At 44.6% G+C, this 23759-nt stretch overlaps 1 protein-coding gene across 3 annotated transcripts in view; it reads right to left on the reverse strand.

Moving 5' to 3' along the window:
* Positions 1-23759, reverse strand: part of LOC125720456 (ankyrin repeat domain-containing protein 50-like) — a 34920-nt gene that overhangs the window by 5405 nt on the left and 5756 nt on the right. For 2 of the 3 annotated variants that reach the window (XM_048995911.1, XM_048995912.1), the window contains exons 3-4: positions 18120-18352; positions 1-1216 (exon numbers count right to left, since the gene is read on the reverse strand). The exon at positions 1-1216 is cut by the window's left edge and continues 2320 nt beyond it. In XM_048995911.1, coding sequence (XP_048851868.1) covers positions 1-1216; positions 18120-18352 — 1449 coding nt within the window. The remainder of the gene's footprint in view (positions 1217-18119; positions 18353-23759) is intronic. The other variant, XM_048995913.1, reaches the window with a different exon arrangement.

Below are 23759 nucleotides of genomic sequence, written 5' to 3' on the forward strand. Positions count from 1 at the left end.
CAGGCTGCGGCCCGTAAGGCGGTCCTACCGTCCGCGTCACTGCAGTCTACTTTGGCACCAGCGTACAAAAGTGCCGACACCACCTCGGAGTGACCTCCCCAGGCAGCTGACCGCAATGCTGTCCACCCGTCATGGTCCGTGTGATTAATATTCACCCCATGGCCAATCAAGCAGTTTACTACCTTGGTATGCCCTTGCCTGGCAGATAGAGTCAATGCAGTCTGCCCGTGGCTGTCCTTTAGCTCTAGGTTGGCACCCCTGGCGATAAGCAAGTTCACCACATCCTGATTTCCACTGTAGGCAGCATTAGCCAGCAATGTTCTGCCACAGGAGTCACTCTGGTTGACAGAGGCACCATTATCAAGCAAAGTTCGAATTGCATCTTCCCTTTCCAATGCCTGCTGCACCGCGCAAGATGCCTGGTCATCCTCACTACTGACATGGGCACCGGCCTTTACGAGAAGCTGCAGCACCTCCTGTTCCTTTGGGATCGAGGTTGTCAAGGAGTCCTTAGCTGGCGTTCCATTCCAAACCATCCAGAGTGCGAGATTGAAGGGCTCTATCTGCAGGTTGGAGTTTATCAGGTGCAGTGCAAACTCCTGAACTTCCAGTGGCTTGAGCTCTTTAGCCCTGCAGGTGTAGCTCATTGCCATCATCCTGTGTCCTTCGGCGACATTGCACAAGTACTTCTGTGTGCAGTGCTTCACATCGAGCAACCATTCTGCAAAACTGTAGTGAAAGAGGATTTTAGTGTTACCTAGACCATTGACGAGTACTCTGGAGAGGATGTCCATTTTCTTTTGGAACTCCTCCATAGTCAGCGTCATATTCTTTGTCCAGACGGCACAGTACAGCTCCTTGACTGTGAGGGGCCTACAAGAAGCCAACATTACATTGAGGATGGGCTGCACTTTGGCAAACTGCTTCCTTACGAAGAGCCTCTGACAGAGCCATAGGTAGAGGCCATTGAGGGTGCCGGGGATGTCGCGAATCTCTCGCAACATGATGAAGTTCTCCACCACCCCATCCAGCACTCGCTCCAGGTACAGGAAGCAGCCACTGCTCTTGATGTGCAGCTGGTTCAGCATCTCTGCCGTCTCCTTGGTGAGATGCTGCCTGAGAGCTTCCTCCTGGTCCAGGCGGTGAAGAATGTACTGCTGTACGTCCTTTACGATGTACGCCTTCCGGAGGTCATCCAAGCTGATTTTGCGGAATCCTGGGGGAGTTGAAAAGGAGAATGCATTATGAAAGCCCATGTGAGTGACAAGTGGGGTTTTCCCTTAAGATTAAAGGAAAAAAAATGAAGAATTGTTCTCTAGGACCAATGTTAACTGGTGATATTGGCCTAATTCCACTTTAGAAGTCACAGAATGGACGATAAGTGAGAAAGTAATTTTACCTGAACCTATCCAGGTATGTGAGTCTACAACACTAGTATAATGATCCTTTATTAATCCCTGTGGGGAAGTTGTGTTGTCACCCCATCTTGCTGCCCATGAGACGCACAGAGAGTTGGCAGCCACCTGGCACCTGCCCGGAGCGATGGGGCCTCGCCCAAGGGCCCACAGACATGAGGATATTTAGCTGAAGCCAGGCTGAAACCGGCAACCTTCCAACCTAAACATAGTGGCTTAGCCCAGTGAGGCACATACCAGCCCGATGAAAAGCCTGTGAAATCCCCTTCACCTTCATTTTGCACTTACTGGCTTATTGCTAAGCACACACATACACACAGAGTCTAACATGTTTGCCAAAACAGGAGCTTAAAACCTGGACACCGTGTCTCTAAATGTGGGAGCGAAGCAGAGTAACAGCCGCATGGACAGACTCCAAATCGATACCTGTCCATATTAAACACTTTTACTAACTGCGGTTTAGCATTTTGTGGAATGGGAAGATCAGCTCGGCGTGACGTGGGTCAGCTAGTACAGGGAGGAGGGCAGTTTTATACAGCTATAGACGATGCTTTATCTGCACTGCCCACAAACGGTAAAAAGCATGTTAGTGTGGTTTCCAGGCACCACTAATGTGCCCTGCGATGGGCTGGCCCCCCATCCTGGGTTGTTCCCAGCCTCGTGCCCATTGCTTCCGGGATAGGCTCCGGACCCCCCGTGACCCAGTAGGATAAGCGGTTTGGAAAATGGATGGATGGATGTTATTCATATTCCTTAATACAGTAGTTTAAGTGCGTTAAATCCAACATTATAAATATTGAATTTGCGAATTATTAAAATTATGCACAATTCGCAAAATTCCAACACGAATGTGAAAAAATTACCCCAGCTCAGGGATTTCCTGAGCCCCCTGTCACTGTCCTGCACCCCTGTCACTGTCCGGCACCCCTGTCACTGTCCGGCACCCCTGTCACTGTCCTGCACCCCTGTCACTGTCCTGCACCCCTGTCACTGTCCGGCACGCTGTCTCTCCCACAAACATCCGAACATTCCAGAAAGAATCACTTCTACTAACACAACACATAAAATAGTTACTAGGAGATCTTCTCCTAGAGACCAATAGAAGGTCATATAGAGCAGGGGTGTCGAACTGCAGTCCTGGGGGGCCGGAGCCCAGTGTAGCTCAGTTCTTTCCCTGTTCCACCACAAGTGATTCAGCTCAAGAGCTGTGTGGCAATTAGCACAAGGAGTTGGATCAGGTGTGTTAAATGAGGGGAAACCCAAAAATGTGCAGGGCTCCGACCCCCCAGGACTGCAGTTTGACACCCCGATATAGAGGATTTATTGAATCTCTCACCATTAAAAGGGACTTTCTGACAGCACTGTTTATGAACTGAATGATTCTGATGAGTTTCTGGTAACTGAAAGAGTAACTGTACAGTGTTTCCGGGGGAGAATGTCAGGTACAACTCTGAGACTGTGACACTTTATACTCAACTGGCTGGTTGAAGCCAGATCTTGGTCTGCATTTGTACTCTCTGGACCTGAAATCTCCATCTCTGCTGTTTTCCAAATAAATGGCAGGTTTGTTTTTAGATGGGCTTCTTACTCATTCTTATGCCGTAACAGTGGAATGAGAACTGTGACTGACACCTATTACCGCTTCGTTTATCAGTGTTGCTGTTTGTGCTGTGCTGTTAACTAACCAAGCTAGCTGCGATTTGCACAGTCAAATAACAAGATAATCTTTATGAAACTTAATCGACATGAAACGATTAAATTCCTCCCTTTCACATAGCCTTTTATCGATTAACTGTTGGTTATGATACAGTGTTCAATGAGTTAAGGTTACACACAAAGCCGTACCACACTCCCGAGGTCACCGCTCTCTATGTGAATCGTCCCTTTACTCGCGGGTCTGGAAGCAAGCGTCTGCCTGCCGGGGGTGGGGGGGGGGGGGATGAGTTGTAACAGAGGGTAGGAGTTCTACAAATAAAAACTGTAAGAAAAAAACATTCAATTATGTAGTGAGAGATATTTATCCTTATGTGTTTTTTGCAAGCCAGGCGTCATATGTGATATTATCGCGGGAGATGATCCCCCCCATCTCATCACTGGGGGGGGGGGGGGCGTCTCCTCCCTGTCCCCCACTAAATATGTCAGCATGTTATCAGAGTAGCCCCCCTACACTGATAACATGCTCCATATTTTTCAAGGCAGAGAGATGACAACAGAAGGCAGAGAGTGAATGATGATGAAAAGGTGCTCGGCAGTTTATACCGCCGAAACCTTTATCCACACATCAGCTCACAAACGATCCGCCGAGGGCTTTCAGGCCCAAATTGCTGCCACTAAAACACAGCAAATATTAGTATTATTTACACTGTATTATTTCAAGGATATTTCTGAAGGCCATTTGAGGGGCCCAAGGCGTGGAGAGAATGACTGCAGTCCTCCTTGCCCCACATTTAACAGGAAATTATTCCCTGTGAAAATAGTTGCACTATCTCTCCCAAGGGCAATGAAGCATTTTCACACAGATTTACTGCTCCCAGAGCATGGGAAACAAACCAGAGTACAGCCACTGAACCCAAACGCTTATCCAGTTCTGATGATACTTCGTACCAAAGGAAGAACAAAGCGAGAATCTCCAAATACGTCGCTGGGATCAAACACCTTTGGTGTGCAGATACTTTTACAAACCAGCACCTGAATCAAGGCTGCAGATGATTCATAAACTCAAGGAAATTCAGGAGGAGAAAATGTAGAAGGAGGTTTATGTTCTGGAACCTTCTTATGGCATAATTGTGCTACATCTGTTATAGTACCTTAGGCTCCTTTCAGGACATTTTCCAAATACTAATACAAGAAAGGCTGTGAGAAAACAAATAGATTTCCCCCCCCCCGAGGAGCAGCTGCAGACACATTGATCAAGGGTAAAAGAATTCCACAATTATCACTTTGGTATCCGTTAACCTTATTTGGTTGGTTTTCAAAATCGGAGCCCTGTTTTTAGTACAGTACTAAACAGTATATAAAATTCAGCCAACAATGTTTTAATTTAATAATGGCCGTAATTCAGCAGACGCATTTTAACAATGTCTCCATGGGCCAACTTCAGTGTTTTATCATTAGAAGCTATTTTCCATTACAGTTCGCAGCAGACCTCGAGTATTTCCTGTTCCAGTAGCCTAAAGCACTCGCTACCAAAGGTTTGGCTGGGGTCCAGGCAAGCCGGGAGAGAGAGGCAGAGGCGGAGGGGAAGCAGATCCTTGCGCTGATGTACTCAGATGCTCATCATTTTTTCTGTCTCCGCAATTGCATACTGGGAAAAAATATAAACATTGTTCAAGACAATTTAAGCATTGTTACTGCTAGTTAGAAAAGCCTTTCTACCCCAAATCTGCATATTGCAGACATATTTTACTGCTTTTCTGTATCAATTCAATTGTAATAAACAGAAATTTTTTAATCTGACTGGATACACACAGTGTCGCGGAATATTATTTGTGTGAATATAACACAAACTATTCATAAATACCCAGGCGTACATTAATACAGCCACACTCCTAGATAGCTTAAGCACTTCTGCCGGACTCCTATGAGTAATCATTTCCACACAGCGTGTTCCTTTAAAAGCTGTACTGCTGAGAGCAGACTGGAAAAGGTACCTGGAGTCCTTCTAACTGGTAAAACCTCTGAGGAACCAAACAGGCCAGAAAAGTGAACTGAGGGACTGAAAAGGGCACGATAACATCACAGGCGAGCTCTTCAACTTGGCTGGGCTGCTTCATTCCCCGTTTGACTGGCGGTAAATCGGAGCAGCAGTTTAACCTGTTTGATGAGATCGCTGTACTCCTTGGGTCCTTCTGTTCATCTGATAAACAAGGTATCTTACAGAACAAGGTGAACTACAAAATTCAGACTGTAAAGTATAACACGATCGTTATAACGTAACCCAGTCAATACTAGTATCTATAAAAACTTGACTAGGCCCCAAACTCGTTAGCTTAGTATGCCAGTCAGTTGCAGTTAATTAACAAGATTTGGGCACTTCTCAGGCCACATGTGTCGCAGGTATCTAACGGTGTTGCCAGTTCAGCAAGAAATAAATGACTATTTTGATTTGGTAATATTTCAAATGTGTAACTGCCTCAGGGGGCGGCATGGTGGTGCAGTGGTTAGCACTGTAAGGGGTGGCATGGTGGTGCAGTGGTTAGCACTGTTGCCTCACACCTCTGGGACCCGGGTTCGAGTCTCCGCCTGGGTCACATGTGTGGGGAATTTGCATGTTCTCCCCATGTCGTCATGGGGTTTCCTCCGGGTACTCCGGTTTCCCCCCACAGTCCAAAAACATGCTGAGGCTAATTGGAGTTCCTAAATTGCCCATAGGTGTGTGAGTGAATGGTGTGTGAGTGTGCCCTGCGATGGGCTGGCCCCCCCATCCTGGGTTGTTCCCTGCCTCGTGCCCATTGCTTCCAGGATAGGCTCCGGACCCCCTGCAACCCAGTAGGATAAGCGGTTTGGAAAATGGATGAATGGATGGATGTAACTGCCTCATGCATAAAATCTCCATCACTCCTAGCAGTCTTATATACACAAATGACTTATATAAAATAAATCATAAAGATAGGTATGCGTACACCACATCTACTGGATGCTATACCTCGTTTGCAGTGTTACCAGTGGGCACACAGTGCTCTGAAGGCACATGATGAGTTGCCGCATGTACTGGTAGATGGCCACTAGATTCCACCTTTAGACGTCTACTGCAGAAGATCTTTCTTGCTCGAATCTCGAATCAACACCAACCAAGATGGAGGGACTTTTGGTTCCTCATTCCTCCTCTCCGCTGGTCACAGCCAGAGGACCACTGCATCCACGACGGGGTCCCTTGCTAATCCCCGGGAAGATGATGGATGATATACAACAGAAACCTGAGATGCTCTCATCTAGCCTCCTGTAACCTCTATCCCAGAGGCTCCCCTGGCAGCTGAAGAGGTCTGGAACCAATGCGTTCCGGAGAGTGCGTTCACAATGAAGGAAAACGAAAGAATGAAAACGAACGCTGACAGGCAAAACCGCACGACTCGCCACTCATCCTGGAAGCTGAGGCATCTCTCCTTTTGTAACCTCATTGTGTGGATCTCCGCGTTGACCTAGCAGAGGGCATGTGTGAACAGAACCCTGTCATTGTCCTCCGTTCGCAGGGGATTATGGACGGACTCGGGCCACCATGACGACACAGCACGCAATTTGGCAAAAGCAGAAGCCCAGGGCAAAGCTTTCTAAACTCTCCTACCACAGGAGCTCAGACAAGAAGCTGGTAAAAGACACAGACAAACAGCTGCACGTCCTCTCAGACAGAGAAATCTGTCAGTAAAACTACTGTTTGTTATGAGGTCAGCTTCCAGTAGCTTTCCATAGCTCCCTTTTTGATGTGGTTTTCGCATCTCTGGTAAACACATCCACAGGCAAGAAACTAACCAACTGACTAATTAGAATTGTTCATTTAATTACACGGGGCTACTTTTATGTTCGATTATAGATTAAATTTAATGTGAACTATTACAGTTGATGAAAACTACATAAAAATGGTATGTGGATTTTAGGTGATGCGTGTGAGTCCCTATTAGGAGGCAATTTCAGAAAGTAGCCGCCAGGTCCAGACTTGCACTGTAATGCATACGGGCTTCAAAAGAGTCCGAAACCTCTGAGGGTAAGTCCCACGATTCTGTTAGCTCATGGAGTAATCGCTGTCACCTTTATGTTTAGCGGCCTCACAGCGTAGACGACGGGCCTAGAATAATATCTGCCATCAACGGGGATGATTCCCTGTGTGACGCACAGATGCTGGCCTGTGAGAGAACTTGCTCCAACTCGCACTAAAGATTCATATTCAGCAAGGGATCAACAAGCCCCGGTCCACGGTATTAGGGTTGGGCGGCCCTCTCCTATCTGGCATGAAATGTCACACCTCGCTGAAGCACATCCATTTGAAATCCTCTCATTTACAGGGCTCTGCAAAAAGCCATTGATCAAGCCTTTAGTCCAAGACGTCAGGTATCAAAGCGGAGTCTTCGCCGAGAGGCACACTTTGGCCAGACTGGGTACGGTGTAGGCTTTAAGTAATCACTGCATACCACTGCTATAACGTGACCAGACTCGGGGGTGTTGGGGCGGGGGGGAGGGGGGGGGGCAGCATGCTGACCTGCAGACTGTCTGGGGGAGTCAGAGCGCTTCACGCTCCTTCTCACATTCTTACACTCGGGCCAGCCTCGAGCCACATTACTCAGGAAGACAAACTGTGCTATATGATATGCCTTTGCCAGGTCCTAAAAATACATAACGGCGCTACTCAGCTCTCCGACTCTGTCCCACACCACAGTTTATAACACAGGCCTTCCAGGTGGAGAAGAATTCTGGCAGCTTCTTCTGAACCCTAGTTAGCTTCTGCACTAATACTTTTTTCCTTACTTACCCTACTTTTTAGGACAAAGACTATCCCTAACTCCACCATACTTCCATTAACAAATTTCACAGACCAATCACAAAGCTGAAATAAACATCTGTCCACACTACTGACAAAACCATCCTGAGGCAGCAAATAAAGAGCGAGATCCAGTGCCCTGACCCCAAACTCATCCCCTGCCTCTAACAGCTGCACGAGTGAGCGAGATCCAGTGCCCTGACCCCAGTGAGCGAGATCCAGTGCCCTGACCCCGAACTCATCCCCTTCCTCTAACAGCTGCATATGAGTGAGCGAGATCCAGTGCCCTGACCCCAAACTCATCCCCTGCCTCTAACAGCTGCATATGAGTGAGCGAGATCCAGTGCCCTGACCCCGAACTCATCCCCTGCCTCTAACAGCTGCATATGAGTGAGCGAGATCCAGTGCCCTGACCCCGAACTCATCCCCTGCCTCTAACAGCTGTATATGAGTGAGCGAGATCCAGTGCCCTGACCCAGAACTCATCCCCTGCCTCTAACAGCTGCATCATGTGGTGAGATAAACAATGCCCGCTTGCTGTAATCCATAATTAAAGCATTTAAACTATTTACTAAACTATATATTTAGTATTTGTTTGTTTGTACTTGGATTTTGACAAGTACTACTAATTTTTTTACATTTGGAGGAAAAACATTAAGTAATTCTTATATTGTGATTTTAGGTCTTTGTTTTTAAATTCAATCTGGGAAAATGTTTCTAAACCTCCGTAAAAACACTTTGCGAAAACATCCTTGAAAAAACGTGCAAAATTTGATAAACTGATGTAACGATTTCAGACAATATGAACAAATCAGAACCTTGAGAAATGAACAGTGAAATACTGCTTCTCTAGAACATCCAAAGTAGGTTATAATCACGCAACTTTATGTTTGCTAGGAAAAACAGTACGTTATCTTTGCTTTCTTGAGCGACTGCATTTGTGTCCACGAACACCCACTGTGAATTACTCTGTTTCCTCATGTCATCAATCTGCCACATGTTCACACCCAGAAACATGCGACCGAAAAGCATCTGACCCAAGTTTACTCTGTTCCAGAAAGGAAGAGAAGAGATTCATGTGTACAGAAAACTGTCTCAGATACTTTCGGTTGAGCCATTAGCTTTCTGTAGCTTGTTATTACTGTTACTACAGTTGATGTTGTAGCCAAGGCCATTTAGGCGATGTCATACAGCGCTCACGGATAGTCTTGGGACATTTGCTTAATTCAGGAAAAAAATATTGCAAATTTATTGAATAAATAACTAAAGTCATTATTCTTTTTTTTTGTAGTTTTACTTGTAGTTTTAAGTAAAACACTCATTTTACAAATTATAGTTCTAAAGGAGCTGTTCTGACTTAAAAACTTCATTGACAAGCAACCTCATTGGGTGATTTTTAATTAGTGACACCATTACAATGACATAAAACTGCAAACATTTGTGTTTACTATTCCTGTAGGAGCCGGTGACCACAATAACAATTAACAGCAAAATGGAAAGAAGAGAACTCAGTCAAAAATTATGACACATATATACAAGAGGTCTGTGCAGAAGATATGCGCAGATATGGTAAAAATTGCTTGTCAACGGACTTTTGTTATGAAATCAATAAATTTGCAACATTTTTACTGAATTAATCAAGTGTCTCGAGACTCTTTGTGATCATTGTAGCTATGCTGTTGGAGGGAAGGGAGGGGACACTCTGCGACACCCATATTGCAGGATGCCATTCTGGCTTTTTGCAATTTAACAGCTACTGTAGTGCTGGATAATTTGCTCAGAGGCCACTTTATGAGGTATGACTATATAGTACCAGTAAGACATGCTTCACTCTCCAAAACCACTTCAAGGGCTGACAATATTCGGAATGCATTGTGGAGATGCACTGTTGCACGGACCCTTTCATTAATTTTGCACTTTGAGCCTTGCTGGTCTGTCAGTTTGGTCATTCTCCTCCTACATCTTTCAGTATCGTGGCGTTTTTAGCTACAGAAGTGCCCCAGACTGGCTGCTTTTTTTGTTTATTGCACCCTCCTCTGTAGGTAGACAGGTGGATGCAAGTCGCAGGAGGGTGGCTTTTTGCGAGACGCTGGAACCGCCGAGTGCGGGACCAGAAGTCACGACACATTCAAAATCACTTAACTCATGCATCTTAGTTACGCTGATGCTTAGCCAAACAGTAAGGGAACCTCTCGACTCTGGCCGCGTGTTGTGTGTATTCAGTTGCAGCCGCATGATTTGCTGGTTGTAGAAGTCGGCTTTTCACGCGGACGAACAGGTGTAGCGAAATGGCCGCTGAGTGCATGTATATTATTATACGACGGAGGGGAATGGAATAATGGAACGACCAACAGAAAACAGCTTCTAACTAACTTTCAGATAAGTTTGAAGTAAATAAATCTCAATTAAAAGAGCAAAACAGGTTAAATGTCAATTAGGAGAATGTCTCATTAGCAGTGACAATCAGCATTTTTATATGTCAGATTTCAAAGCCATATTTGGGAACTAACAGGCCAGTGAGGTGGTGCCCAAACTGGACTGATACCTCGGTCAGACAAGCTGCAACAAAAACAGTTTGATAAACCAGGACAAGCCTGGATAAACTGCATTGGTGAGAGGAAACAGCAGCCATAAATCAAACCTCATTGACATTGATGGACAGATAGCATAGTAATACGGTAACCAAACACCACGAAAAAATCACTATACAACTGAACCAGTCTCGACAAAAACTGTACATTGTGACTGTCAAAAAGCTGTGATTAATGGCAGGACTGTCGTTTGCAAAGCGCCTGCACCCACCAGCAACACAGCAAAGGCACAAAACCCAGGGCAAGGAGTGCAGATTCTGAACTGCTGTGCAATAGGAGGTCAAATGGTCTGATGAGTCAATCTGTCACCCTTTTCTATATCGATACAGATTTATATCTGGAGAAAAGACACAATGTCTGCTGGTATGAACAAGCATCTCAAGGACCTCATTAGACCCCATGATTCCTCTATCTGGTCGTTTAATGGACAAGGAGTATGAAACCATATTTCTGATCTTGTGCACCCTATGGTGTAAAAATGACTTCCCCCTGATGTCCCCATATTCCGAGGTGATAAGTGCCCCATGCAGGGCACTAAACAAATTCAAGAGTGACTTCATAAACGCTCGGATGAAATCATACGCCTTGCATGGTCTCCCCAGTCATTGACTTTTATGGGAGGCTTTGGAGCACACAGTGTAAAGCAGAACTGCGGACTTTTATTATTGAAGAATTTTCTATTATCCCATTACAGGCAGTTCAGAAGTAGTGTGACCACATTCCAATGCCCTGTTACTAACCGCTGTTTGGCTGTTTTGAAGGTAAAGGATGGGCTTCCTCTTTAAGGTTTAGCGTCTCCCACGTGAACCGAAAATCAGCTTCAAATGCTCAGAAAAGGCAAACTGCCGGCCACGAAAAGCTGTGTTAGTGATAAACTGAATGTCCCATCTTTGCTCATCACAACATTAGACTGGCATCAGTACAAACAGAGATAATTGTGTCACACCATTCCCCAGCAGCATTTTTAAGGTGGAATGATTCCCCCTCGCATATCACGCACTGCCACCTCCTGTAGATGTAAATAGTAGGAATGCTGGAGGCTTGATACAAGGCTTGGGCCCTGTCGGGTGGGTGGGCTTTAAGACCCAGCTGCGAGGTCAGACTGGGACTCTCTCCCTGATCCCGTATATGGGGAATGTCTCCCGTGTCTCCTGCAAAGGTCAGAGGCTACTCGCAAGTTCTACTCTCTCGGTCACATAAACATTCGCATTCCAGCCTTCGGGTTCTTAGCATCAGGCTTCTCTCTGTGCTACAGCCGTGTTCAACAGGAGAGGAAAATGGGTCAAGCTGTTACACTGTGGGCAGAGAGATGGAGAGAGTTAGGCGAGGTTTTTGGGAAGCAGCGAATGTAGGACATGTGTCACTACATTTCTTTGAAGGAAAGTGCGTGGGTGGGGAAACGCCTCAGAATGTAGGAATGGATGAAATCCAGCCAGAGCTTTTGTTTATTAAAACAGCCTACCCTTCTGGTGTGAAAAACTGAAATATTTTCTGTATTAATGAACTGAGAGAGGCATCGCTACATAAACCGATCAGAGAGGAGCATACGGGAACATCTTAACGGCAGCCCAGAACACTAAGATGCTACACTTCAAGCTGAATTTGTCTACTGTTCAGTATCAGTTACTGTATTCCTGGAATGCAGGGCCATATTAATACCCAGAACGGATGCTTGGAGCTTCCAGAGGTCATTAGGATAGTTAAGACGCTTCCTCTCAGTGTACAAGAGTCCCTACAGAGATAAAACAGCTTTTATATTTACTGGCCCCATGGAGAGTCAGGATGTCTCAGTACTCCAGTAAAGTGGGTAGTTGCTGGGCTTAAACAGTAAAAAAATAGCTGCATCACATCATCAGTGGATCAGATTTATTGGTGACACATTGTAATAATTACTATAGGCTTTGGTGCAATGTCTCAATTACCAGTTGTGAAGAACCTTTTTAAAAATATGACACATTTACGGTTATTATCTTATTGGATAAAAATCCTCCTTAAAAGGGCTAACATGGGTGACGTTTGGTGCTTTAAAAAACGCTCAGAAGAAGTATGCAGTACTCTCTCATTACAAGAACAATTTCAAGTGTAAACTTCCCCTGTCCTTATTTACCCACATGGCCCAGAAGCCCCACAACGATGCCATAAAGTCATTACAGCCAATCATACTTCTGATTGGCTCAGGTCAGAAATGCTGTAGACGCTTTAGATTTCAGTGCCTGATTAATGGTTGCCTGGTAACTGATATGTAAATACACAGGCCAGGCAGTCCAAACGCTCACAGAGGATTTGAGCTTCAGGTGGTCTGAGAGGCTATATTTGTGTACAGGCCGTCCCAAGGTTACGAACGAGATCCACTCCCTAAGTCAGTCTTTGTGGCCGTTTCTTCGTAACACGAGTTGTCTGTAAGTCGGACATTCTTAACTCAGGGACAGTCTGTACCTGCTGTCCAGCTTCTCTTCCTTCAGAAGAACAAGCCTTTTGTTTCTTGTAATGTCAAACAATATAATACTCTGCTTGATTATGTAGGGATATTATCAATGGATAATAGGTGGTGGATACTATCTTAGCATAAGCTATACGTATCCTTATGGGGTCCGCTCATTCACTTCTATGGGAAAAATGCTAATGCTAACTAAGACAACCTTAACCCCCACCCTGCCCTAACCATAACCATAGGTAACCAAGCAAAATACAAGAGTTTTTTTGCATTTTTAATTTTTTCATAGCAGTCACCGATATTTATAAAATAGAGTTTTCCCTTATGGGGACCAGGAAACCGGTCCCCATAAGGGAAAAAAAGGATATTTATCACGTTATGGGAACATATAAGGATAGGTATACCCGCTCACACACACACACACACACAGAAAGATAGATAGATAGATAGATAGATAGATAGATAGATAGATAGATAGATAGATAGATAGATAGATAGATAGATAGATAGATAGATAGATAGATAGATAGATAGATAGATAGATCAGTCGGCACCTTCTGTCACCTTCTACTCTTACAGATCACGGGATTTTGCCATCACAGCTTCCAATCTGTCACCTTCCCTCTGCTGAACAGTGAAACTCTGCCACCATTTGTATGATATTTGCATGCATTGGCTTATTTCGCAGTGATGACAGTCAGTTATCTCCTCTTTATTGCAACTGCCAAACAAAAGCAACAGTTGCAGGCGGAAAGGGAGAGATGTCAAAGGTCACCCCAAGCATTGTGCAAAAGCTCCTGCCACCTCGGACCATGTGCTCCTGGAGTTCCTCTAACCCACAGCTTTCTAACCTTTCAATCTATTGTTTTTTAAAATTCTATCTCATCTGTCCACAAACGCAGCTGCCAAAACAACATCAGTGCTTATGCGGTTTTGGCTGTGAAACGCAGCCACAGTGAACTTCATCTGCCTTACTGATGCAAATGCTGCCAATCAAACATTAAAACACCAAACCATATGTCTGCACACAGCTTACCCATGAGACAGGAGTGGACATTGTAGGGTTTTAAAAAGGTGTACCTTCTGTGAAGGGCTGATTAGGATTGAATTTAAGCACACAGAGTATAGGTGCAATTCAACAAGTACAGAAAATAAATTTTAATTTGCATTTAGTTTTCAGCCCAATACATCCAATCTATCTATCTATCTATCTATCTATCTATCTATCTATCTATCTATCTATCTATCTATCTATCTATCTATCTATCTATCTATCTATCTATCTATCTATCTATCTATCTATCTATCTATCTATCTATCTATCTATCTATCTATTTCTGTGGGCCATTTGAACCTTCTCATTCCTTCTAGACTAGTTGAAAACTAGTAAGTGCAAATGCCCTCAGAGCTAATATGCACAACATGGCTCTAAGAGTGGAAAAGAATCCCACTTTACCTTTGACCTGCAAAGCCCTATTAATGAGAGGTAAGGAGAAGACAGCACTCAGGCCAGCAGGTTATACTTCAAAGGCAGACGTTTGTGGACCTGAAGGGCAGGCCAAGCGAGCAGCAGCATCTCAGACCGTTCCGCTCCGTAACATTTCAACCAGCGACAGGCAGATGGAGTCAGTTTCCTAGTCTTTGAGCTGACTGACATTTACACAACTGAGGTTCCTGGTTGCTAAGAGTTTGGGCTGGAACATTCGTCAAACACGAGTAGACAAACTGTGTCATGCAGTGTTGAATTTTCATCCCAACACAGGATCTAAAATTACCACAAAGGACCAACGTGTAATGCGATCCTACAATTTGCCGAGCGCTCAAAATAGCGAGGAGCCGGCTGCAGGCTCCTTCCCTACACTACATGTGCAGTAAGGCTTGCATTTTCCTTGCTTGATGTTCTGTCATAAAGGTTTTATGGCATGTTACACCATGGAGAGATGACCCAATAAAAAGCCACTGCAAAGCGCAGGCACAAATCCTCCAGAACAAGTACAAAGCATCATCGCATTAGACGTTTATGGCTCATTTTTCTAGCTTTCACCAACACGCTGTACGAATTGAGACTGCACATAAACACCAATGAAGTCCTGTTCCTCAGAATGTTCTTTATTGTACAGAGACCTCAGTCTCTATGCTCAAACCCATAAATTTCAGTCTCCCTTTCCAATGACTCTTAGGACCCTGCAATGGTCTACAACCATAATCTTCCATGCTTCTGCTTGCCAAGTGCAATAGGATCAGCTCACGCTCTGCTTAAAACCAGTAGGGGTTCATTTCAGAAAACCACTGTTCTTTATTAGGACACTGTCAGACCCTTTTATGGATGTTAAAAATGTTCACTTTTTTTGATTGTGAGTAACTGTTCCCTAACTATGTAACAGTCAGCCAATGTGATGGATTACACTGAAATCTATTAATCAACTTAATCACATAAACCACATGATGCATGAGAATAAACACTGATTAGGAATCAGATTGAGAGCAGCAAGCTTTAAATGTCACACCTGTGCCGATGACAGGTTCCCTCAGGGATGAGTATATGAACTTTTCATAGGGAACAAAAGGACGAGTGGAATTTTTATACTGATCGATGGGTCCCTGGTGATGCAGTTTTCACCAAATGCCTTTTAACACTTCGCTCCTAATTATAGTCCATCAATTGTAATTCCAGCCACCGCAGACCGTCTGTCAGGTACTGACCAGTTACTGACCAGGTACTGACCAGTTACTGACCAGGTACTGACCAGTTATCATCTGCCGCAAAAGCAACTGAGAAAGGGATTTTAAAAAATGCATCACCAGGCAACTGGAACTGTAACTGAACCTGAAGCATTTATTTAATTTCCAGAAGATACCCTGGGGTTGTATTATATTACTTGACAATATCCAGGTGCTAAGCAAGCACTTTCATCCTCACTAAACATCGTGTAATTCCACCCTTAAACCAGTTTTGTAGTTTTTAATAATGAAACTTATCAGTCTGAAGACACGATGGCAGTCAACCTCCTGAGACGCCTGTCACAAGTCGTTAGCTTGGCTCAACATCCTTCCTCAAAGCATATCATCTTCCTGAGGAAGGCATCAGAAAATAGGCCCGTGTGCGAATGGGATGGAGGATTAAAACCGCTAGCCGTGGAAATCACTTCGGAAGACGTCGCTTCCAACGATAACAGTACCATTGATGTGGATTCCTTCAGAGCTTCCTGGTTGGGATTTCGGCCTGTTTCACCATTTACTGGCCTACCACTATCCGGCTCACACAGACAGGTAAAACTCAACGGGCTGCTTAATGCATCACGTCCCTCTAAAGACGCATGTCGAAATCCAGTAACAGAGGTGCAATAACACAGTGGTGTAGTGGTGAGCGCTCCTGCCTCACCCCTCCGGGACCGGGCTTGTGCCTCCATCCTAAGGTTAACTGGAGAGTCAAAACTGGCCGTGAATGGACAGGGATGGTATGTGAGTGTACCCCCCTGCCTGGCGTCGTTCCCTGCATTGCTCCCACAGACTCTGGACCCCCAAAACCCGGCATAAGGGTGAATGGATGTTTATGTGCTTATGTCACCCATTTTGGACTGATGATTATGAAGGTGTCAGGTATGGGATGTCAATAAGTTGCACCCAATCTCTCCTGAGCCATGTAGTTTACATGCACAACAGTAAGGCTGAGCTACAACAACAACCGAATTAACTGTGCTAGAACTACCTTGATATGATTATAACTCTCAAGATCTGGTCAATAAATATCCCCTTTCAAACAGCAATCAAAAGTCTGTATCAAAAGTTGAATGGAATGCTGAATTCCAGTGACCATTATGTAATGGAATTAGAATAATTGCTATGAGTTCTGCAGCAATAAGACTATAAAAGACTGCAGGTTCAGGTCCATTCGCATGCATTACATTCCCGCCATGTTCTTAGACGAGTTCAGTTATTCTAAGTGTGAATCACGCTACGTGTTGCACATCAGACCTGTATTGCATGCACTTTCTGCTAAATTTGATGTTGCCAAATTTCCACAAGTGTGGATAGACACCTAATGGTGAAAGGGTTATTCCTAACAGGTTTCAGGTTCTTGAATCCTCAGGAGTACGACCTCTGTGAAGGTCACACATAATGACATATCACAGTTCAGTAGACCACTAAGCAAGGTCAGGCTAGAGAAAGGTCTAACGAAAGGCTGCCCAGAGAGCCCTAACAACCTCATCCCAGCTGCAGTGCTCAACACGTGCACACAAACTGCTGTGTTGACAGGCGCACAATGCCTCATTGTTATACTTGTCCGCCACCCCAAAGCCACGTTGCTTCCTCAAGGCTTCTACGGCATTTCAGCCCCGTCTCCGGTGGTACTCAGCTGGCTTCGGAGTTTCATAAAAGTGCCCTGTAAAAGTTCAATCTGACTCATTTGGCAGGACACCCCAGTCAGGGCAAGGCCAGCGTTGATCAGTATTGGACTGGCTCAGCTCCGACTGGAATATAACAATAGTCCTACAGATGTAAAACTTGGGAATTTACTCCATGATATAAAGCAGCGTGGAAATCTCTGGTTCTCCTTTCTTGTTGGTAATGAAGAGGGAGAAGCCAGCTGGAGGCCAGCTTGGCTTTAGAGTGCTTGAGAAGTGCTTGTGGAATGAGACATCACTAAAGCAGTACCAGAACAGCATTGTAATCGCGAGCACAATGCATCTGTTATGATGTGCTGTCACTGCCCTAAGTCTCTCTTATTCTCAAGCGATGTTGTCAGAATGTTCCTCGGGGTTTTCTAAGGCATATGTGAGATTGGCCTGATTTCTGCCATTCCTCCAATGATAAACAGCTGTCCACTTTTTCTCACACTGGGTTAAATTAAAATGCGATAGACTGGACTACAAAGACAGATTTTTCATATGTACTCTTCTATATACTTGAACTCTTATCAGCCTGGGATTTGTGGTTTTCTCTCATTTTATATTCATCCCAAATAGGGCTGCAAGTGGAAGGGATCATGGCACACACTGGACAGGGGTGGACAGGACCAGGATATGTGGAAGGCATCATGACCAAGACTGGACAGGGGTGGACAGGACCAGGATTTGTGGAAGGCATCATGACCAAGACTGGACAGGGATGGACAGGACCAGGATATGTGGAAGGCATCATGACCAAGACTGGACAGAGAAGGACAAGCGCTGGGTGTGGGCAGGAGGAATTTAAAGGCAGGGTCTTACCCGTGAACAGCTTGGTCACGGCTCTGTTCTGGCGCCGCGCAGAGCAAATGAGTAGGAGCCAGGGAGGAAGCAGCTGATGAAGGCTTCCCAGGAGCTCGGCGATGGTGCAGGGGGAGCCTGTGGCGGAGTGCTGCTCCACCTCGCCTAGTGGGCTGCCTTCATCCACTGAGTCCACCAGGATGAAGACAGGCTGTGGGGGAGGATCCAGAGCCAGGAGCGGCAGCACCACACACCTGAGGGGGCAAATGGGGGCAGACTTACCCAAGATGGGGCAAAGCGGGGACATCGCACTAACAATCGGCGCCCAAAATGGGGAGTCTGATGCCGCTTCAAACAGCACATGCATGAAGTCTTTCAAATCAATAACTTCTCTCGACTCGTTCCACATCATCGTTTCGACAATTTCTTAAAGAGTTACAAAGTACGGCTAATTACACTGTATTTCAAGCATCATTTTTTTGATCTATCGTATAGTTGGACCAACACTTGGACTAATTAAGTGACAACAACCAGCTGAAACCAATAAATAAACCAATAATTAGCACATGTAGGTCTGAGTTTGGTCTAACATCAGAGACTTGCAGGGTTATTACAAGATTATTTATATAAAGCTATTTCGCCAAAAGCTATATTACCACAGCAAACATTTATAAGCTTTTCGTGGTTAATTTCACATAGCCAAATGAACTTGAAAAATCCTCATAAAACAATCCGCAACCCTGACTAGTATAAAAATTCACTTTGATGGTGGGATCGATGGAATATTACACAAGCTAATATCTTTTTAATTTTAGGCTGTTTTCTAATGATTATATTTACAATTTTTCACATTTGTACAGTGGTTAAAGCTATGTTTTCAGCACCGAGGCAGAAACTTCTTAGAGACACACGCACATCCAGGACCGTCCGTGCTCATGCCTGGGTATTAGCTCAGCACTAGAGCAGCTGAGCAGAGATACCAGAACGCAAACAAAAGGCCTGATGCCGTTCCACACCGCGCGCGAAGTCCAGCACGATGTGTCCCCACCTCAGCCCGAGGTTCGTCTTTCTAATGCGGCAATTCCCTGCCTCGTTTGCACACCTTGTAGGCGCTCGGCAGAACGGCGAGCAGAATGTCATTCGAGAGAGTCCCTCCAGGATCTTCTGCCTAAATTATGTCAGTTCCTGGACAGAAGGGCCGCTAATTGGACATTTTGAGATGAGCCTCTAAGGTGGGATTTTGGAGAGTTGCTTCGAGCAGCGTGCAGCAACTCGAGACGATGTCAGCTTGTAAACAAAATCTAATTAGTAGATATAAAAGCCATAGTTTTACACAGAGAACAGAACCACACGCATATTCTATAATATTAGTTAAAATAACAAGAAACACAACATTTTATTTCCCTCCTATCCATTAAGAAAAATGCCAAAGTTGTAGTGGAGCACATTGCTTACTCACTCTCTTCTCAGCCCCATAAAAAAGACATAATTTACTCCACTTTCTGCTAAAAGATGCTGCAGGGTGACGCAGCCACATAGATCAGTTCTGACAGGGGTGTCAGTTATAGGTGCTGGTGAGCAGCGAGTAAGAAAAAATAACTGAAACCACATTTTCTGGAAAGCTACAGATTTAAGGTGAGGTTAGGGTTAGTCACATTCTCGATCCACACCCAATGCCATCTCATTCTAGGGCTGAACCTCGATTCACACCCAATGCCATCTCATTCTAGGGCAGAACCTCGATTCACACCCAATGCCATCTCATTCTAGGGCTGAATCTCGATTCACACCCAATGCCATCTCATTCTAGGGCTGAATCTCGATCCACACCCAATGCCATCTCATTCTAGGGCTTAATCTCGATCCACACCCAATGCCATCTCATTCTAGGGCAGAACCTCGATTCACACCCAATGCCATCTCATTCTAGGGCTGAATCTCGATTCATACCCAATGGCATCTCATTCTAGGGCTGAATCTCGATTCATACCCAATGCCATCTCATTCTAGGGCTGAATCTCGATTCATACCCAATGCCATCTCATTCTAGGGCTGAATCTCGATTCATACCCAATGCCATCTCATTCTAGGGCTGAATCTCGATTCATACCCAATGCCATCTCATTCTAGGGCTGAACCTCGATTCATACCCAATGCCATCTCATTCTAGGGCTGAACCTCGATTCATACCCAATGCAATCTCATTCTAGGAGTGAATATTGATTCATACCTCTATGCCATCTCATTCTAGGGCTGAATCTCGATCCACACCAAATGCCATCTCATTCTAGGGCTGAATCTCGATTCATACCCAATGCCATCTCATTCTAGGAGTGAATATTGATTCATACCTCTATGCCATCTCATTCTTACATGACACTAACTCTACCATGTTTGCAGTAGCTGAGAGATCTGTTGCATCAAACCAAGCACTCCCCCTTTTCTCCCTAAGCTGTACCAACAGATGACAGGAATGTTTTATACCACGAGAAGGGAGGAGAAAGCAGAAAAACAAGTGATATAATATAGAGCAAAAAAGGTTTACATTTATGCTCAGTATTTGTTGTATTTGAATGAGCTGTTTGCTAAAAATCAGGAGTATTTCTGCTCTGCGAAGTCTCATTTCCGTAACAATCGTACTGTTAGTGTTGCATGATTTTGAGTGATACTCATATTTTTATCTAATATCATCGCCACCAATATATGTGTGTGTGTGGGGCGGCAATCGTGAAACTTGCCAAGATTGCCACTGCAGATTAGTGGAATGACGTTATCATTTTTTATTCTGTGGAAAGCGAATGATCGATCTGCAGGCAAGATTTAATTATGAATCATAAACAAGTCACCAGCCGGTACTTTGAGACCTCTTATTTAAGTGATGATTAATCCAATGGAACTCATCATACTCCATGCCAAAAAACGGATGAACGTCCAATGCAGTCTTCTTCATTATTTCAGTTGTTGTCTCTTTAGCTCTGCCGCTGTTAACTCTGAATATTGATAAAATTTAAATATCGGTTTCAAAAAATTGGCCAAGACTGACATATCCGACTGATGCTGATATCTTGATATTTAACAAATATCAGTTGATACCATTATGTTAACAGATGCATCATGCAAGGCTGCACTTTCACAACGGCAATATGCAAAAATGCAAAAAAAATATATATAAATGTATATAAGACAGAGAGAAATATGCACCTCAAATAAATTTTAATTCTGAGTGGAAAAAGCTGGTGGTTCATTATTTACCCCTAGTTTATAGTCACAGAAACCTCCAGAAGCTGAGATTGCAGGGGGTCTGAATGGCTAACAGAATGGATAGGGGCAGGACTGGGGACACGTTGAGGGGAAAGTGTACGGGCTGACAAATGCAGCAAGCCAGACTCCACTGCCTCTAGGTCGCCTGGAAGACAAGAAAAATATGCCCGTCTCCAAGGAAAACTGCCCCAGTGCGGTCTGTGAGGCCGAAGAAACTGACTCACCGCTTACCTTCTGCATGCATTTACAGATAATTAAGAGTATTCTTGGACAGGGCAGTGGTATGTCTCATAACTCCCGATGTGTCTATTAAGTTCAGCTGCAAGAACCATTTAGTGCGAAAACGGATGAACAGGCTCCCATACGTGTGTCAGCAGGCTCCACCGGTTTGTTTTTCGTTTCCTCTTTACGTACCACGTAGGAGAGCTCAGCAGCGGTGAGAACAGAAAGACGATGTGTTTTAGCTCGGCACCTAGCTAGCTATCCCGTGGCCAAAACACCTGCCAGCCGTATGTTTTAATAAAGAAAGGTTGTTGCCGATTGATCCAGTATATTCTGCACACTCAGCTCCCATTCTGATGCTAACGACGTTAGGATTTGAACGTCCGTGACGTATATCTCTCGTAAGAGCAGGACACCCGTCAGTGAATCCTAAGTGAAGCTTCTCCTAACGTGCTTCACCTGTGAGGCCCGAACTGGCCAGAGTCTCTGAGGCAGCACAGATCTGAGGGATGGTATAGGGCAGATGAGACCGGATGGGCAGGTCACCTGTTGAACTGCACACTATAGGAATCATTATGAAAAGACATTATGTCCTTCGTCAAGTTTTTTACCCCTTTGCACAGTTGGTTATTTTTAGTGGAGTAAGTCAGTGGGCACAGTGACTCACCGGGAAGCATTGGAGGGCTATACATCCCCCTGTTTCCTCCAGTTAAACCAGTTTTCCCTGACAGTTAAAACCATCGGTGTCACTAAATTTCCCACAGTGTGTGTGTGCCCTGTGATGGACTGGCATCCTCTCCAGGATCCCCAGCCTCGGGCTCTGCACCTCCTACGATGGCCTCAGCATAACCCTGGAAAGTTTTAAGAACTTCTGTAAAAAGGATGGAGTGCTGCATGTCAGTCCGGGATAGCGAGGCTATTGCTGGGGTTTGAACTGTATGAGTTCAGGTCACAAGTTCATGCCTTTTAAGCTCTCCACCACAGCAGGACTTTGCCCTCCTATAAATAACCCCAAATGAACCCTCTACCATCACTCCGTGCCTTTTTAGTACCTGTGACGTAATGCTAAACTGGAAAAATGACAAGAAAACAAACCGTACTGACAATGCACAAAGAAGCCAAAGCTCGTAATTCCACAACGCTTACTTGTGAGTCCGAGCTCCAGCTGAGTGCTCAGTAATGACCGCAATAATGGAGCGACCATGTTAGCATTAGCACCTCATCATTTATACAGGCCAATATTTAGCCTCTACAGCAGTCATCCCAGTGTTGCCATTAACAGTTTGATGGTTGAAGTGCCTGTACTCAATACGTATGTCTTGCAATATGTAATGTACTAGCATCTTCTATGAAGAGTTCCCTTTGCTTTCTGGGGTGGACTCCAGCCTTGTAGTGTGCAAGAGGCTTGGGAAAATATATTAAAATAGATCATTACTATATTGTATTGGACATTGAAATGTAAAAGCAGGAATACAAGCTACAAAAGGACTTAAAAATGCAGCATTTCAGAGGCTGTGATGTTTTGTGTTGCCTTCTTGCATATATCTTTGCATCCACCATTGATATAAATCAGTTAGAGGTTTTCAGGAACATCTGTATCCACCTATGACAATTATCTATAGATAATCTAGGTTTTGCCATAACTAAATTACATGAAAACCCATAGATGAATACATGGATGCTTGTTGAGCTGTGTTGACGTGTGTTTGTGTAAATGCACACACTCACTAGCACTGGTACGTTTCCAACGTCAAATATCAACTTCTTAACAAGACAAAAAAATGCTACGTTTAACTGCCGTTCTATTAACACGGCCTGCATCCGAATGGAAAACCAGGACGGTGTGCCACTGCAAAAAGGCTGGCAAACCCTTTAATCAAAAACCCTAAAAAATCAAAGACTGATGCACTGTATGAATCACAGTCAGCTTTCAACAACTTCATCATCAGGAAGATTATGGTGCTTCAGTTATCGAATTCAACAAAAAAATTGGCACTGAGTGTTTTTATTTTTCCAGTACCAAACACAATGCAGTCTGTGTCCGTGAAGGACACAATGCTGAGGACGCTGACCCTGCTGGTTTGCATCTCTAAGGGAAGCAATCATTTCGGCTGATTCACAATGCTGCTAGTAACCGAGCCTTGTCTGAACTGATGAGGGAGATCGTGTTTCACTCTA

Source organism: Brienomyrus brachyistius, chromosome 25, assembly GCF_023856365.1.
Source record: "Brienomyrus brachyistius isolate T26 chromosome 25, BBRACH_0.4, whole genome shotgun sequence".
Lineage (NCBI taxonomy): Eukaryota > Metazoa > Chordata > Actinopteri > Osteoglossiformes > Mormyridae > Brienomyrus > Brienomyrus brachyistius.